The sequence below is a fragment of the Rhinatrema bivittatum genome, chromosome 16, assembly GCF_901001135.1.
Source record: "Rhinatrema bivittatum chromosome 16, aRhiBiv1.1, whole genome shotgun sequence".
NCBI classification, from domain to species: Eukaryota; Metazoa; Chordata; class Amphibia; order Gymnophiona; family Rhinatrematidae; genus Rhinatrema; species Rhinatrema bivittatum.
The window spans coordinates 36,267,677-36,285,315 of record NC_042630.1 but is presented as its reverse complement, the minus strand read 5'-3'; the positions used below and the strand labels follow the sequence as shown (position 1 = coordinate 36,285,315).

Genomic DNA, 17,639 nt, shown 5'->3' with positions numbered 1-17,639 from the left:
TTAGCGGTAGATGAACAAACACCAGCCCAGCAAAAACTCAAAACACCACAAGCTATTCTTTGTTTTCCCTTTCGTTTTGGTTGGATTCTCTATTCGGACAATGCAAGGCTTGTCCACAGATGATGGTGGTGGTCCTGAGCTTTGGAAGACCACATAGGTCCCATCTTTGGATGTAGTGTGAAAGCTCCTCTGGATAGCTCTTAACCTCAGTCTGATCCAAGGTGTCAGCAGCACAGAGAATCCCACGTTTCTCTGGGAGCGAGACAGTTCCCAGACCTTTCTGCCTTTTTGCTACCCGTTGGACAGAATAAAAGACCGAAAGGCTCTTTTAAACCCTCTCGACTTTCCGACTTGTTCTCTTTTGCTAAGTATTCATCCTGCTTAGCACACGATTATGTGTTTATTGTTTTACCTTTCATGGTTTTCATCTCCTTGGCACCAGGAAGCCAATTCCTGGAGTGCAGCAATATAAACAGATTATATAAAATGTCACAGAGCACACTCGCATCATTGTCAGTTAGCTCCTTTTTGCCGCTGGAGGAGCGCCATCTGGCCCAGATCAATCCTGACAGGAGATCCAGTTCTGGGCTTAGCCCCCAATGCAGGTATGGACTTGTAGTTTCTTGCTTTTTCCAAGAGAAGTTGTAATTGCAAGAGATGCAATGGGGCAAAACCAAGCCAGGAATTTTTGGGATCTGCTTACCCTGAAATTAGTGGTGACTGATGCGGGGGGAGGGGTAGCCACCAGCTCAAATAGGTTATCGAAAACATCTCATATCAGTTAAAAGCAGGACATTCACCAGTTGTAACACATATAGCTTTAAACTATGAAAAGTTGCACAGAAAATGCAATAGTTTAGTGCTGCAGGGAGCTGCATATTCCAATAACTACAAAAACTAAAAGCGTTTTTTCTGCTGTTATAGTCTGGTGGGATTGGAGATGGGGGTCATCATAAGGTTTAACAATCTTTCTGTCTTCTGAATCTGTTTCCTGGGTTTCTTTCATGTTATTGTCTCAAAATAGGTTGATTTTCTGCGCACCGTGACAGGAAAGAACTTCACTTGTATGTTGGGAATGATCTCAATCTTGAGCATGTACTGCCGGTGCCCTTCTCGATACCTGCAATATGCAAAAATGAGAGCCTCCTTCTGGAGCTCCTAGGATGTAAGACATACAGGAAACGTATCAAGGTGCACCAGGATGTTCTTTTTAATCAGGCTGGTAGAGCCCAAGACGATGGGGGACTATATCTGTATCTGTCTGCCACATTTTCTTGGCCTCTGATTGCATCATTTGATACTGGAGGATCTTTTCTTTCTCCCTTTATTGTACTGACTAGTTACTCAGTACCGAGACTTCCATGAGCAGCGTTGTTTTTCTTCACCACGGTGTCCGGTTTTCTAGCATCGAGCTTGTTCTAAGTTGGAAAGGGAATGTCCCAGGTGATCTCAACTTCTGCATTCTCCACAGTCCTTTCAGGGTGCTGATCCCTGCGCTTTTTCTGGTACAACGTGGTTATAGTGTTTCCAATTTCCAGTGGGTAGGCCTGGCCTTCCTGTGCACAAGGCCTTCGGACATCAGCGCGTTGTAACTAGCCATGAAATGTGTAACCGTTTCCAGTTCTGTTCTGCAGAGTCTGCATTTGTTTGTTTTCATGTTTTTCTTTTCTACGCTGGCCATGAACCATCTTCTTGTCCGTAGTCCGCTGTCCTCTGCTGCAGTGACCATCCGCTTGTGGTTAATGAATTAACTCTGTATTTCCGGCTGGCCTTCTGCATCTGCCACTAGCTTTTCCTTGTTTACTGGATCTTCTCTTTAAAGAGATGGGTTTGTTTTTTTTTAAATTTTTTTTTTGCAAATTCTGGTTTCCCTGGTTCTCAGCCCATTGCTCTAACCAAATAGGCCACGCCTTTAACACCCTGCAGCGTTATCTCTTGCCTGTTCACTGAGGCTATCCTGAAAACCTGACCTGCTGTGGGGTTTGGGAAGCCCCAGTGTGTATGGTAACGGCCCGAGAGATGGCATCTGGGGCTGACAGAGGGTAAACGAGTGCCAAAGTCTCAGCCAGACACAGGCCCTTCCTTTCTTGGCACCCCCCACCCCCTCCCCCACTCCCACACACATATTCCTGGAGGTGTCTGGGTCTCTCTCAGCCATGGCCGTTTTTCTGAGCCAGCCTCACATTTTTCATGTCTGCACCAGAGATCAGAGCTCGTGGCTAGTACTCTGTGAAAGAAAAACTCTCCCACTTCCAGCAACGTTCCTGGGCGCCTGTTACAGAGTCCACGAATGAGACTCTGGGTCTGCAGGGCTACCACCACGGCTCCAAGTCTGGAGATGAGGATCGGGGGCAGTACTCGCTGCGGGGACTCGTCGGAGCTTACGAGGCTCACTCCTCTTTGGCAGTGCGAAGGCTAAAAGCAATAAAAAGGACAGGCCAATCAGTTTGGTTTTCTCTAGTTGTGAATTACAGTAATTATTCTTGTGGTTATAATTATGGATGTGGCGTAATATATAGTGCGGTACTCCTGTGGGAACGCTCTGGATCTGGCACACTGTATTGTGGTAATCCTATAGTGACACTCTGGATTTGACAGACTATAATGTCCTATTCCTACGGTGCTTCTTTTGATTTGGCACGGTGTATAGCAGTGTCTCCAAATGGGTTTGTTCTGCGCATATCTCGACAGGACTGAACCTCATTCGTAACCCAGGGTATGTTGGAGATGATCCCAATCTCTCAGCTTTACTGCTAATGCCCTTCTTAGAGCTTGCATTGTCCCGAAGAGCATCTTCTTCTGGAGTTCACAGGGTGTAATCTTAACAGGCAACATATCAAGATGTGCTTGGAAAGCCTTCTTAATCAGGCCAGTGGTACCCAATATGATTGGGACAATTTCTGTATCTTTTTGCCACATTTTCTTGGTCTCTGATTGCATCTCTTGGTACTTAAGGATCTTTGCTTTTTCTGAATGATCCACAGGACAGTCGCTGGGTACGGACACCTCTGTCAGCAATGCCATTCTTGTGTTTTCTCCTTCACCCCCATATCCAGCTTTCTAGCGTCGATCTTCCTGTCGGTTGGAACAGGAATGTCCCTGGTGATCACAACTTCTTCATTCTCTTTTATTCTTGTAGGATGGTGCTCCCAGCGTTTGTTTGGTACGTCGATGCTGTAAATGTTTACACAGCTTCCGCTGAATAAGCCGGGCCACCTTGTTGTGCCCAGCGGGCCCCCCCCCCCCCTTTGCTGAGTACACTGAATGAGGGGACCACATGGTTCCCAGGATGCTAACAACGCCCTGGATCTCTCTTTCATTCTGCCATCTCATCACATGAGTAGCTCACCGGCAGGGAAGAGGTATAGACCTCTGAGGCCCTTAGTGCGGTGGTGGGGAATGCGCAACACCGTCATTCAAATTCACCCATGTCTCTCTCATTGAAGAGTTCAGTTAGTGGGAAAGGCTCCAAATAAACACAGCAGAAGAGCCAAGTAGTGGTGTTGAACAGAACAAAACAAAATTTACTCGATTGATCTTGAAAAACAGAATCCAAGCCAACATTGCGAGGATCATAAACAAAAGCAGAAGGATAATCGCTCCCAAGGCCACAGGCTCTTTATCCAAGGTACACCTTATCCAAGATGTCTTCCTTAGATCTGAATCAGTGTCCAGTACTCCTGCCCCGAGGAGGGTAGGTAGGAAAACTCTCCTCTTCCACAATCACGAGAACACTGGAAAAGAAGGAGAGGGGAAAAAAACACCTTGCTTCTCTCACTCGGTAGTCTCTGCCCCCACGGGTAAGTGGTCGCAGGTAGAAATCACTTGGGAAAGCCAGGAGAAAACAGCCATCTGTTGGGAACAGGTCAAAGAGCAAAAAAAAAACAAACTTCCAAAAACCTCTCAGCTAATCTTCCGCTGGGAAACCGGGAGTCTCACCCAAAACCAACGCAGACTCCGCCCTCCACAAATTCCAGCTCAGAAGATCCAAAGGGGAAAATCTGACCGAGCATGCTCAGCACACACTTATATACCTACTGAGTGAGCTTAACCCATGAAAGAGGAGGGGAGAGGATCTCCGAAAATGCAAACCCCTCCAATTAGTGCCAAGGGGGGAAAATGTTTAGTGAGGGTTGTGAGGCCCCGTCGCCTGTGTTGTAGGCCTTTTGACCTCAGCACATCAGCTCCAGCGATGAGACGTGTAACCGTTTCCCGTTCTGCCCCCGAGGAATCTGCATTTGTCTGCTTTACCGGCCTTTTTCTGGGCTGCCTGCGAGCCCATCTCATTCGGCAGTGCTGCAGTTATCCAACTCTCCTCTATAGGTTTGAGTTCACCTCTCCTTAACCACGGCTGTGTCAAACCTTCATCCGTGCGGGGGTTTCAGAAGTGGCTCTCTCTACGTCCCACTATATTTGTGCTTAGCGTCCTGAAAGAACTCCATGGATTTGGCACTCCTATGACAACTGTATCCGTGTGAGTTTTTACTAGCAGTTTGGCATCAACGCGGCGTTGATTTAGGCGTGACATTTCTCTGTTTCCAGTACAGTATACTTCTTTATGGCAAATTCTCCCACCCTTGCTTTTCACACCGGGTGCTGAGCTGTGATCAGCGCCGGGGCATAAACAGGAGGGGTTAGGCCTCTTTCTCATAATCATGTCCTGACCCTAAGAGAAATACACTGATGGCAGCTATAGGCTTCCGGGCCCAGTCAGTGCCCTGCTGCTGCTAGACCTCAGTCCTACTTGATACTCCGGCTTCTTCCTTTGCTACGGAGGATGCAGGTGCAGGTCAATGCGACCCGTGAAAGCCTGACACGGAGACAAATCTGTTGCATTATATGCGCCACGTTTCCTATCCTGTTGACCAGGATCAACCACTTTCCTGTTTCCAGTTTCCAGTTTCCTGTTAACAGCACAGAAATATCCTTCCCCACCCCTCACCAGCCCTAGAGTGAATGAAAACAGACCAGCAGGCAGAAGCCATAAACAGACAACAAGATAGTCTGCATCTTCCCCTTCAAGGGAGCTGGAGACCAAATGGAATAGGCCCTGGCAAAATGAGGGAAATGTTTTGTTTTTTTTACAGGGGAAACAACCAAATCAGGGGAATGGTAAAATGATTCAATCTAGCTTTATCCGGAGGAGGGGGGAGGGGCACGTCACTGCTTCCTTCCCTGGGGCTGCAATGATCAAGATGCAAACATCAGCCCACCGCCTCCGGTCTTCTCATCGGCGCAAGCGTAGACTCCTGGGGCCCCGTATCAGTCCTGGCGATGGATGCTGCTATCCTGCCTCGGAGTGGGCTTGGGAATTGTCCAGAGCGGGCGTTGAGCCTGTGCCGTCTCGACCAGGGACGCGCCTCGAGGTGATGCCCAAGGAAGCTCACCCCATGACATCTTTCAAGAAGTCTTTCCTTGGTTTCAAAGGAGGCATCACGGCCTGCAAGAAATCCTGTAAACTGAAGAAAACAAACAAACAAACAAACAAACCCAAAGCCACCCTTCTTGACTTTGGACCAAGCAGTTTACATTTGGCCCTAGAGTGTGAATCTGAGAAAGCCGGTGCGGGCCTAAGGCTGGTTCTTTTCTTTGCCCTGGCAGGTTGCTCCTGCTGCGCTTCCAGGTCGGTCAGAACCAAGCCCCTACTGGGACTGTGGTTCCAGGAGCCCTCATTCTCAGATACCATGGTGAGGGTGGGGGAGGAAGGGTTTCCTCCTATTTGGAATATGTGCCCCCCCCCCCCCCCACACACACCCCTGCCCTCTTTCTGTTGAGTTCAACCATTGCAGTGACAATCCTCCAGAAGAGGGCTGACCCCAGGGAAATTCGGGACCTCGGCCCAATATGCTGATGGGGATCCCCTCCAAGGGTTGAAGAGTGAGATGGGGGAGGAAGGCAGCTCCGCCCGCTGCTATAGCTAAGACCTCTGGGTCTCCACTTCCGCCGCAACTCCTGGCCCGTCAACGCTTCAGAAGCGTAAGTGATGTCAGGGGTGGAGCCACTGCCGCTGCACTGGGCCCCGGGGGAAGTTGCCTCAATTCGCGCCCACCCACCTTCCTAAGGTCTGCCCCACTGCAGAACTTGGTGTGCGTGTGCCATGAGGGTGACCATTAGGTGTCACTATTGCACAACAGCTGGGGAGCCCCCATTCTCTGCCTCCGCAGCATCCCTGCCCTGGCCATCACGAGAAGCCGAAGTCAAGCTTGGAAACCGATTACTGATCTCCCAAAGGTTGCCCTCTCACTCAGGTCACCCCCAAAGATTTTTCTCTGTGGCACTCAGGGGAGCTGTAGTTCTGAAGCACTGAAAAAAGTGTGAAAAGTGGAATATAAGTTTGTGCAATGGGACTGGATCCGCCTCTTTGGGGTGAGATGGCAACCCAAGATTTCCCACACGACAATGCACCAATGGGCCTAGGGGCCGGTCTGGAACTAGGACAAGAGGGCGGCAAAGTTACAATGTAAGCTCAGAGCACAGCATAGATAATTCCCTTTTCTGCCTCACTAGAAAGGATAAAAACTATTTGACTAGTCAGAAAAATCAATGGTTTATTGAAAAAATCGTAGCCTTGCCAGAGAACGGGGAACTCTACTTTCTGAATAAGAGCAGCGTTACCGTAGCAACTAGAATTTCCCACCTGGTGTTTAGCCTGAGAGTCCAGGCTCTTGTATTCCCATGAGAAGATAAGAACATGCATCACATCTGTATTTAGTGATCTTTTGAAGTTTGTGTTTTTTCTTTTTTAATACAATGGTTCAGAGCTGCCAAGCAACCCAGTTTCTGGAACGAAACTTAAGGCCAGTCTTGGTTTGTTGGTTTGTTTTTAACTTACACCCCAGTGTGTTGTGGGATTTGTAGTTCCTGCTTCTTCCGATTTGACTTTGGCCCACAACATCTACCAGAATGCACCAGAAGGGGGTCTGACAAAAAAAAGTTAGGACTAGCCCAAAGTCTCCCTCCAGAAGCCGGGCCGTTTGGCAGTAGGATTGGCTAACGAGATCCACGTCATACGGCACAGGCTAAACTGATCCTGGTTTTACCCCAGTGCATCTAGGGACTTGTAGTTCCAAGTTCTCTAATAACGGCAGGAAACTACAAGTCCCTTGATGCAATGGGATAAAGCCAGGCCTGAGTCTACCAGCCTCCCTCTGACATAGAGCTCAGCTTGTTGGCCAGCTCTCCTGGTTGAGAAACCTAACAAAAACATAAGAGCTCCTCTCTAGCCTTGTAATGTGCTTTGCCTCCTTGTTCCCATGCAATTGAGCTCTAGCGGAAGGAACGGGATTATTTGTGCTGCGTTTGCCTGGGGTTAAGGGTATTACAGGTCAGCAAAATACATCAGAGCTAAGAGGGAGGAACTTCAGGGCTCTGCAAAGCTTTGTTTCTGACTTCCTTTTCCTGTCCGGGCAGAAATCTGGCTAGTTTCCTCCTCTCTACTCCACTCCAGCTTTCAAAAATACACCTGTTGGACAATGACTGGTTGAAGGCAGTTTTTCTTCCTGTTCTAGCAGCTTTTGTCGAAGAGGAATAAAAAGCCAAAGGAGGCTCATGAAATCACCCAGGTGATGGCTGGACTGCTCCTTTGCCTCATGGCATTATTAGCCTTTCCACCGGTCTCGGGCCTATTTCCCCGCGGATACCCTGAAAACCCGACCACTTTGATGAGTAACTTCCCAGGACCTGCTCGGGACGTTACTGCTGTAGCACAGGGCTGCCCACACGTATCCTGGCGACCTGTCGGTTTTTCAGGCGATCCCCAGTGCATGTGCATGAAACAAGCTTGCAGGAACTGGAGACCCATATAACCCTTCACCCCAAAGACACACAAAGTAATTTGTTTCTCTTCAAGGGCTGCTCCGGCTAGCAATTTACTCCCACGCTCGACTCTTATTCCTGGGGTGTGTGTGTGGGGGGGGGGAGATTCTTTTTATGGTTGTGGGGGGAGCTCTAGCTCGAGGCCCAGACGATGTTGTGCTGCTCCCAGTAGACCGTAGGTGCATCTCATGAGGTGAGAGGCTGTGAGAAATGCGATGGGACCAGGATCTGGGTGGTAAATACATGAAAAAATGAAGTCCATTTGTCCATAAGAGTGAATTGACATCTGGCTGTTGGTACAAGTAGGTGTCCTCTACTTCGACCTCCAGGCAGAGCTCCCATGGTGAAAGCTCACCCAGCTGGGAATCCTAGCACATGGGTCCCCGACTTCACGGCAAAATCCTAACTTAGTTTGTCTTGTCCTCGGACACCCAGCCCGTCCTGGTCCCATGGCACGGCGATCCGGTTGGGGGTCCCCTGATCTTGTTCTTCCTTCCTTATTTGTTATTTCTGGGGGGGACATCTCGTGGGGCAAACTCAAAGGGGATCAGGCTGCCTCAGCACTGCATCCCAGGGGGCAGGAGACATCCAAAAGCCTCTCCACACTGTTCAAGTCCAAAAAAAATACCTCAAATGTTAAACTGAATACATCTTCTGCCCGAGCAGGATCCATCACTGGTGTCTGCCCTTTCACCCCAAAAGGGGATCAGGCGTAAAAATCTCTCTCTCTCTCTGTAAATGAGTAGGAGAAGGCCCCTCTGGCAGGGAGTGCACGACGAGGTGTCACTTCTAACAGAAACTCCTTCTGGGTGAAGTGTGAAGCTTAAACATCCTCACTGTTCAACCAAGGTGTTCTAAAATGGCCGGGCTAAAAATAGCGTTCAGGCATCCAATCCAGACCCTCCATGTGGGAGGAACTGAGGGGATGGATGGCTCCTTTATAGTCTGTTCTACACAGGGACCATAACATCTGGTGGCCAGACCGGGGTGGGGGGTGTCTGCCACCCCTAGTATATGCAAATATATCTTATGAATATTCATTTTGCATACCCTGAAAACCTGACCTGAGGACCGGGTTTGGGAGCTACTCATCAAGAACAGGAGAACTCAGTCCAGTCCTCCAGCCTCATCCACAGGGAATGTGCATCTGCCATACTTATGTACGGTACATTGCAGGCCCACTACATGCAAATATATGTCATGCATATTCATTGCAGAATGCCTGGAAAGCAGGCCTGTTAGGTGAGGCTTCAAGATCTCTAGTGTCTATCCGGTTAGTCTGATGTTGCTGTTCTCCCTTTCTCCTGGTAGAGATGGCGGAGTACGGCGCCTTGCTGGAGGAGCTGACCGAGAACATCACCAACGAAGACCTAGACCAGCTGAAGTCGGCCTGCAAAGAGGACATCCCCAGCGAGAAGAGCGACGAAATAACCACATGCAAGGAGTGGTTTGGCTTCCTGGAGAAACACGACAAGCTGGCCAAAGGTGGGGAGAAGGGGGTGTGGGGGCCGGCGGAAGACCGTCCCTTCTGCCGACGGCTGGATTAAAAAGCGTGCAAGAGATGGGGGCGCATGCTGGGAGGAGTAGGCTGAGGGAGCCAAATGGGAAGGAGATGAATACTAGTGGGCCAGGTCAAACTGGAGAGATTGATTCAGTCTTGGTTTGGCCCCAGTGCATGCAGGGAGTTGTAGTTCTGATTTCCCTAAGAGAAGCAGGGAGCTACGTCTTCATGCATCCAAGGAAGGAAAAAAAACAAAACAGGAATTAAGCTGACTGAGTGAGGTGGCAAGTCTATCTCTGCATGATGGTTCCCTGATGAGAGCTGGATGGGAAGGGGCAAGGAGAGAGACTCTGCATGATACATCCCTGATGAGAGCTGGATGTGAAAGGGAAAGGAGAGGAGGCTGTGCCTGATGGTTTCCTAATGACATTCAGATGGGAACGTGTAAGAGGAAGTGCAGGGTGTGATGATTCCCTGATGAGCGAGGCAGAGAGAGAGTGGCGGGTAAAGGAGATCCAGGAGAACGGAAGAGACTGACAGAAAGGTTGAGCAGCTGTTGTAATTTTATTTTACTGTTAATACCAGGGCTGCCAGAAGGGGCAAGAAAGACGGGTCACCCTCCGGGGAACCAGGCTGGGGTAGGAGAGCGGGGCAGCAGCACACCATACTGCTGTTTCAGCTCCAGCGGCAGATCCAGCTGTAATGTCCCGCACAACAGCTGGTGTGCAGCTGTGCCACTGGAGGGAGGCCCCCGCCCACAGTCAGCCGGAACTCCAGACGTGGACCGCCTCTTGGCATCATGCGTATGCACACATTGTCATGAAAATAACGAGCCCCAGATCCGAATGGGCAGAAAGAAAGAGAGGGGGATGCAGGAGGAGAGGGGCTTAGGAAGACAGAGGGGAGAGGCAGAGAGAGGAGCAGTGTTCCCTTTCAGGTGTGTGCCTGCGTGGCTGGGCAGAATTCCTCACGGGGCTGCGCACGACGCACCTCAGCCTGCGTGCAGCCACGGCCGCTCTTCTTTGCATGCTGGCCCTGAGAGAGTATTCAGAATTCACGGGGTTGACATGTCCCGTACGCTGATTTCGAGATGCACGAGATCAGTATGGAGGAAGTGTCAAGGTCGCCAGCTTTGAATATGCTCGCAGGGCCAGCAAAAGAGGAGAAGCAGCGGCACAGCTCCTGCCCTACTCAACCCCCACCCAAACAAGGCACAGTGCAGCAGCTGAATGGGCTGAGTGCCTTTTTCCTCCAATGGGCATAGGGGCAGCAGCAGAAGAGCAAGAAAAGCCCCAGATCTCTTGTCACTGGCAACTGAAGAAAGGGCCAGAAAGAGAGGCCCAGCCTGCATAAGTGTGTGAGAGAGGAGCCTGCTTATGTGAGTGTGTGTGAGAGAGAATGGGAACCTGTCTGCCTGTGTGTGTGTGTATGTGTGTGTGAGCATTGCTTGCCTGCATGCGTGTGTTTCTCAGTAGGAGCCTGCCTGACTCTGTGTGTGTGTGTGTGTGTGTGAGCCAGTCTGTCATGTGTGTGAGAGAAAGTGTGGGAGCCTGCCTGACTCTGTGTGTGTGTGTGTGTGTGTGAGCCAGTCTGTCATGTGTGTGAGAGAAAGTGTGGGAGCCTGCCTGACTCTGTGTGTGTGTGTGTGTGTGTGTGTGTGTGTGAGCCAGTCTGTCATGTGTGTGAGAGAAAGTGTGGGAGCTTGCCTGACTCTGTGTGTGTGTGTGTGAGCCAGTCTGTCATGTGTGTGAGAGAAAGTGTGGGAGCCTGCCTGCCTATATGTGTGTGTGGGAGAGAGAAGAAAGTTTGTGCTGCTTCCTGTACCACTAATCTACGGTAAGCTCAGGGTTACTGGAGATCAAAGGTTTCCAGGTATGGAGAGCAGGAGATTTTTCCATCCTTATTACTTATAATTATTGGATGTCTGATGTGTCTGCTATTTTGAAATATTTTATTGCTGTTTGGAAAATATTTAAAAATTCTATACGAGTTCCTATCTTTTGGCTGTTATTCTATTTAACAGCTGTTTGGAAACATTTTTATTAGTAAGGTTTTACTATTATGATTGAAGTTTTATATGTCTTGATTTTATTGTTTGTTTTATGAGGAATGGTGATGTTTCTGTTTTTCCACTGTTGCACTGCACACAGAGTCTTCTCATGGTTTCCAGTTCAGTTTTTGACTGCACATTTCGTTTTATGCTTTATGGGCTCTTTATTCTGTAATTTGGTGAGGATCTGTCTGTGTTTTTGCATGTGTGACTGAGGTGAGGTATCCTGCTGGCATGTCGTTTCTGGGTAGGGATGTATAACAGCTTGGCTTTTTCTGGTTTTTTAATAGGAGATGTATTAGTGTTGTAGAGCCTGGTGTAATATTTGCAGTGTTACTTTTGCAGTTGTTACTGTTTGAGTGCTGGCAGCTTGTGCCATTTTGGTACGGGAGGTTTACTATATCGTTATTGTAATTAAGTATGCACAAGGCTTTCTGAGGGCCACACCTAACACGCATTACAATAGATCATATGGGTTCCAAATGTCTCTTTTTGCAGGGTTTTCTGGTTGGCACCACAGCAATGCATGTATTTCTGTACAACAAAATGGTATCGGCCAGTGCCATGTTTTCATATTGGCAGGTGAGGCAGGAACACCTGGGGGATAGCTCCTGCCCCATTTAGGTGTTTTGGACCTATGGCTTGGATAAGATAGAGGTGTAACAGTTTTGGAAGTCTGGATAGTCAGGGGGAGCAGGGCTTTTTTTTTTGGCGAGAGAAGGGAGTCCTGGGACAGAATGTGAGACTGATGGTTTCATTTGTGCATTCGATTCTGTTTAACCTTTCTTCACCCCTTTTGTCATTTTTGTTGACCTTTTCCGTACCTTTTCTAGTTCTACTCTATCTTTAAGATGGGCCAACCAGACCTCCACACAATACCCAAGGTGTAGTCACACCATAGATCTATGCAAAAGCATTATGATATCCTCAGTTCCTTTCCGAATAATTCCTATCACTCTCTTTTACCACTGCTGTACGCTGGGCTGAGGGTGTGGGCTGGTCTGAGGTCCTCTCCCTCTCCTAATGTGGACCCCAGCAATGAGTGCATGCTTTTCCCTATGAGCATTACTTTGCACGTGTCCACATTCAATTTCATCTGCTATTTAGATTTCCAGTTTCCCAGTCTTGCAAGGTCCTCCGGCAATTCCTCACAGTCTGCTTGTGTTTTAACTAGTTTGTACATCAGATCACCTCATTCATTGCTCTCTTTTCCGGTTCATGAATGACTTTGTTAAACATTGGCCCCCGTACAGATCCCTGGAGCACTCCATTCTCTACCTCTGTCCTTTGGGAAAACTGAACACACAACCCCACTCTGTTTCCTATCCTTGCCCAGCTACTGGGCAACACTAGAACATTGCCCCCTATCTCATGGCTTTTTCAATTCACCGAAGTCCCTTTACATGAGGGACTTTGCCAGATGCCTGCTGAAAATACACATACACCATGTCAACTGGGTCACCCTCACCCGCATGCTTGTTTAGATCTTCAAATAATTCTAACAGATTGGCAAGGAAGACTTCCTTTGTTAAATCCTTGCTTCCTCGTTCCTGTGAAGACATGAGGAAGAGACAGAAAGGCAGATGCTGGAGAGACGGCGATGGAGGCAGAAGGGTGGATGCTGGGGATGGGGAGAAACGGAAGGTTGTTGGTGTCATAGGTTAAGAATGGAAACAGAAGCATTATATGGATGATGGGCGGTGCATAGATGGAGGCGGAAGGAATGGGAGACATACGGAAGGTTAGGAGAGAAGAAGATGGAGAGGTAGGTGAGAGCTGAAAGATGTGAGAAGAGAAAGATGGAAAGAATGAAAGAGGAAGCCATAACGGGGGTCCTGCGGCGGTGGAAGCAGTAACGAATCAGCCTCTTGTCGGCCCCCTCACCGCTGCCGCTCACGTGCAAACGTTATGTTCCCAACGGTAAGAGCACATCCGCGCACACAGCCTGTAAAAGCATTAGCGGGAACATTGGGTGGGGTGGGGGGAGATATTTGTGGTTCTGGAGACTGACAGGTTTTCAGAACAGCTCTGAGAAATGTGACAAGGCTTCAGCAGCAGATCAGGAGGGAGAGGCTGAAATGTCAGGTTCAGAGGCGAGGCGTCATCCGGGCCTGCTCCCTGCGGCCTGGCTGATTTCTGTCTGCTCCTTTCAGGGAGTCAACCTTCCACTTGTCTCTCGCTGTCTACCGATGTATTTTTTACGTAATCGTAATCCCAGATCGCCTCCCCCTGCTCAACCAACAGAATTGCAGGGCATGTTTTGTTTTGTTTGTCCTTAATTCAGTCAGGGGAGTTGGAAAACGTTTTATTTTGGGGGGGGGGGGAGTTGTGAAAAACCGTTTTTGACCCATGTATAATGGAAGCCTGCAGCCAGCACCCCTCCTCCAACATCTGTGAATTCAGTCCTGTGTTTCTTTGTCTCCTTGTAGAACCTGTCCCGATGAGCTTAGCACCTAAGATGGGTGCCTGAGGCAACAGAGGACAAAGGGAATTTGCATCCTAGTGTCCACAACAAGGGTAGCACTTGAACGTGCATCCCACGCCTATCCCTTGTGATCTCAGTCTTTTGGTCATATATAGGCAGGGCACGTGCCTCTGGTAAGCTAGGATCATGGGGAAGGGGAGGCACATAGATGCCAAAGCCCTCTCTTTAGAACAGATGTGCTCTTGCCTTTGGACTCTGTCCTTTGAAAGGGAAGGAATATCACTCACATTTGAATGAGCATTTTTTTTTTTCAACTCTCCTTCCGGCTCTTCGGGGAAAGAAACCCACCAGCGAAGGGTGCTAGATAATATCATCCTGTTGCTGTAGACTTTTATAAAGCCCAAGATTACGTGACTGATCTCCCTTAAAGCAGCAGTACAACTCGAAGCCTCCAAAATGACAACCCACCCTTTGCTGCCTCTCCTCCTTATACCAGGTCTCTTTTCTTATCTGTTTGTTTTCAGACGTTTGTGGGGGGTAGGATATAAGGTGTTCTTCATTTGGCAGGAATGATCCCTGATTACTCCGGCTCTGCCAGTTTTACAATTGTTAATGACGCTGGTGAGACTGAGGTCAGGGCTGGTGTCACTTTCTTCCGCGCGAGCAATGGGCACCGTTCGTTTTCAATTCTCTTTCGTTTTTGTTTCAGAAATGAAATGAAACGAAACAAATGCACATGCCCATTTCTTAGGCATCCCCTCTGAGCACATGCTGCATGCCTCTAGCGAAGAGCAGGCGCTGGGTGAGACAAGCCTTCAGTCTGATCCAGTTGGGCAGTTCCTCTGCTCTTACGGGTGCTGGGGGAGGGGGTGACTCAGCGGTAGGGCACAGAATGTCCAGACTCTGGCACTTCCTAGTGGGCTCTGGAAGTGGCAGAGGAAGCCAGGCCTGAGGTTGGGAGAGGTCACTGGAGACTGTGTGACTCAGGGATGTTTGCCTGCTCCATCTGTCATCCTGTGAGCAAGGAGCTTTATTAGAGAGGAGGCACTTGCAGTGTCTGGGGCTTTTGCCTGGTGCTCCTGTCTCTCAGTTTACCAAGACAGAAATTGTAATGTATGGAGGCGGTTAAGGCTCCTGGCTGACTGCCAGCCACCGTAAATAGAGCAATCACTACAGCATTATTAAAACAAAATGCTTCAGGTCTCCTTCAAAAATTACTGATACATTTTCTAACTTTTGTTTTATTAAACTCTGCTCTCATCGCCCGCAATTGGTTTTTGGTTTTTTTTTTCTAATATAACACTATCAGGATAGGCTCTAGGGTTGGAAGGGTTGAATAAGACAAGGTTACTCGGGGAAAGTGGCTTATTAATGTGTTAAATAATAAATAGATAATGATAATAGCACCCCAGAGGCTCAGTACCTGACCGGTTACCGACAGATTAAGTCTGGGGACAGAACAGCAGGAGGAGGTAGGGAGAGGGAGACGGGTGCTGGAAGAGGGATTGCATTGCTAGAGCTGTGTCTGCGACTCCATGCGGAGGACTGAGGTCAGGCCCGGTTTTTGGCGCCCTTGGCGAACCTTCGGTCATGCAGCCCCCCTTCTCTAACTTTACCTATCGGTGGCAGCTACAGCCCAGCGCTCCCTCTTAGCGGTGGCAGTGGCTCCAGCACAGTTTCCCCCCCTTTTTTTTTTTTTAGCAGTATTCAATCCGGCACAGTGCCCTTCTATGCCTTGCACTGGCAGGATTTTGCCGCCCCTGAAATTTTAGCACCCTAGGCGACCATCTAGTTTGCCTAATGGAAGCACCGGCCCTGACTGAAGTGCATTGACAGAACTGTGTGTCTGGTGTGTGGGGGGGGGGGGGAGGAGGAAGGGGTGGTCTGATTACTAGAATAGCAGGGGATGCTGCAAGACAGGACTGAGGTGCATTGGCAGAGCTGTGGGGGGGGGGGGGGGGGGGGAGGGGAGGAGGAAGGGGTAGTCTGATTACTAGAATAGCAGGGGGTGCTGCAAGACAGGACTGAGGTGCATTGGCAGAGCTGTGGGGGGGGGGGAGGGGAGGAGGAAGGGGTAGTCTGATTACTAGAATAGCATGGGTGCTGCAAGACAGGACTGAGGTGCATTGGCAGAGCTGTGGGGGGGGGGGGGGAGGGGAGGAGGAAGGGGTGGTCTGATTACTAGAATAGCAGGGGGTGCTGCAAGACAGGACTGAGGTGCATTGGCAGAGCTGTGGGGGGGGGGGAGGGGAGGAGGAAGGGGTGGTCTGATTACTAGAATAGCAGGGGGTGCCGCAAGACAGGACTGAGGTGCATTGCAGAGCTGTGGGGGGGGGGGAGGAGGAAGGGGTGGTCTGATTACTAGAATAGCAGGGGGTGCCGCAAGACAGGACTGAGGTGCATTGGCAGAGCTGTGAGTGCATATGTGAGGGTCTCTGTACTGGAATAGCAGAGGGTGCTGCAGGGCAGGAATGAAGTGCATTGGCAGAGCTGGGTTTCAGTCGAACACGATGACAGCAAAAAAAAAAAAAAATCTATTTAAAACGTTTTGAAAACCATAAGTCAGCAGCAAGAACTTCAGTGTCCACGATGTAACTGTTCATTAATGCCGGATGGATTATTGACTCTTCCAGTCAGTCACGAAAAAATCAGCAGTGCCCTCCTGATCGGAGACGATCCGTGCCATTCTCGGGGATGAAGTGCCTGCACAGTCTTGGCATCCTGCTTGGCACAGTGCCCACAAAACAGTTTGGGGACTTCCTTTCTGTTTGTGGCCTGCCTTTGACCGTCCAGTGGGAAGACAAAATTTAACCCGATCACTTAGGGTATTTCAGAGAGCCGGCAGGGGCAGAAACGACGCCCCAAATTCAAGAGGGGAATTTTGTGGCCTGCTGTCCTGACTGGATCTGCTTTAATCCCAACTTAATCTCATCCTCCCTCTATCACACGTCCCCCTCCTTCTATCTCTCACACCCTTTCTCTGTCTGCATCGTATCCTCTCCCCACTCCTCCACATCAGACCACACTGACAATCTCGTCGAGAAAAACAGCGCATTCATTATGTCACTTTGCTCTGCGTTGGCAGATAATGTCCCATACTTTTTTTTTTGCTTGATTCTGGGCTGCGATAGGAGAATTTAACGCCTGGTCCTTTCTCCATGTAGACAACCTCTCCTACATAGAACACATATTTGAAATCTCCCGACGCCCAGATCTCCTCACGATGGTCATCGATTACCGGACCAAAGTGCTGAAGATTTCGGAGGAGGACGAGGTCGACACGAAACTCACCCGCATCCCCAGCGCCAAGAAATATAAAGGTGAGGAGTCAGCTCGGGAGTGGATTGGCAGTGCCCGGGATTGCCACGTGGCAGGCTCCAGATCCGTTGGGGCAGGCTGAGCCAGACCTGGTTTTAACCCTAAGAAAATCAGGATCTGCAGGGAATTCAAGGTGGGCGGTGGTGGTGTTGCCAGAACTGGCTCAGCTTGTGGACTCAGTTGAGAAGTCTTATTGCAAGGCTCCCACTGGGCTAGTGCCTTCTTTTGGTGGCCATGTCTTGGGGATTGAATGCAGTGGGGTAGACAATGGAGGCCAGGCGACTCCACAGACAACAGAGGGCTGCTTCCCGGGCCTTGATTTGTTTTCCTTCCCCAATTCCATGGCGGACCCTGCTGGGATTTGCATGATCCTTATTCTCTTAGTCTAAACAAAAGACTACAAATCCCAGCATGCACTGCTTTGGCTGTTAAAGCTGACTCAGACTGCTGCAATTGTAACATAAAAGGTAGATACTTTTAAGTACTTAATAACATCGATCTGTTCTTTTTTTTTACAATCTCGATGGAGA

The 17,639-nt window shown here is 49.4% G+C and overlaps 1 protein-coding gene across 1 annotated transcript in view; it reads left to right on the top strand.

Moving 5' to 3' along the window:
• The window catches only part of PEA15 (proliferation and apoptosis adaptor protein 15), a 63,968-nt gene that overhangs the window by 32,553 nt on the left and 13,776 nt on the right, over positions 1-17,639 (top strand). The window contains exons 2-3 of the mRNA XM_029580119.1: positions 9,127-9,300; positions 16,956-17,111. Of these exons, the coding sequence (XP_029435979.1) occupies positions 9,129-9,300; positions 16,956-17,111 (328 nt within the window). The 5' untranslated portion in view covers positions 9,127-9,128. The remainder of the gene's footprint in view (positions 1-9,126; positions 9,301-16,955; positions 17,112-17,639) is intronic.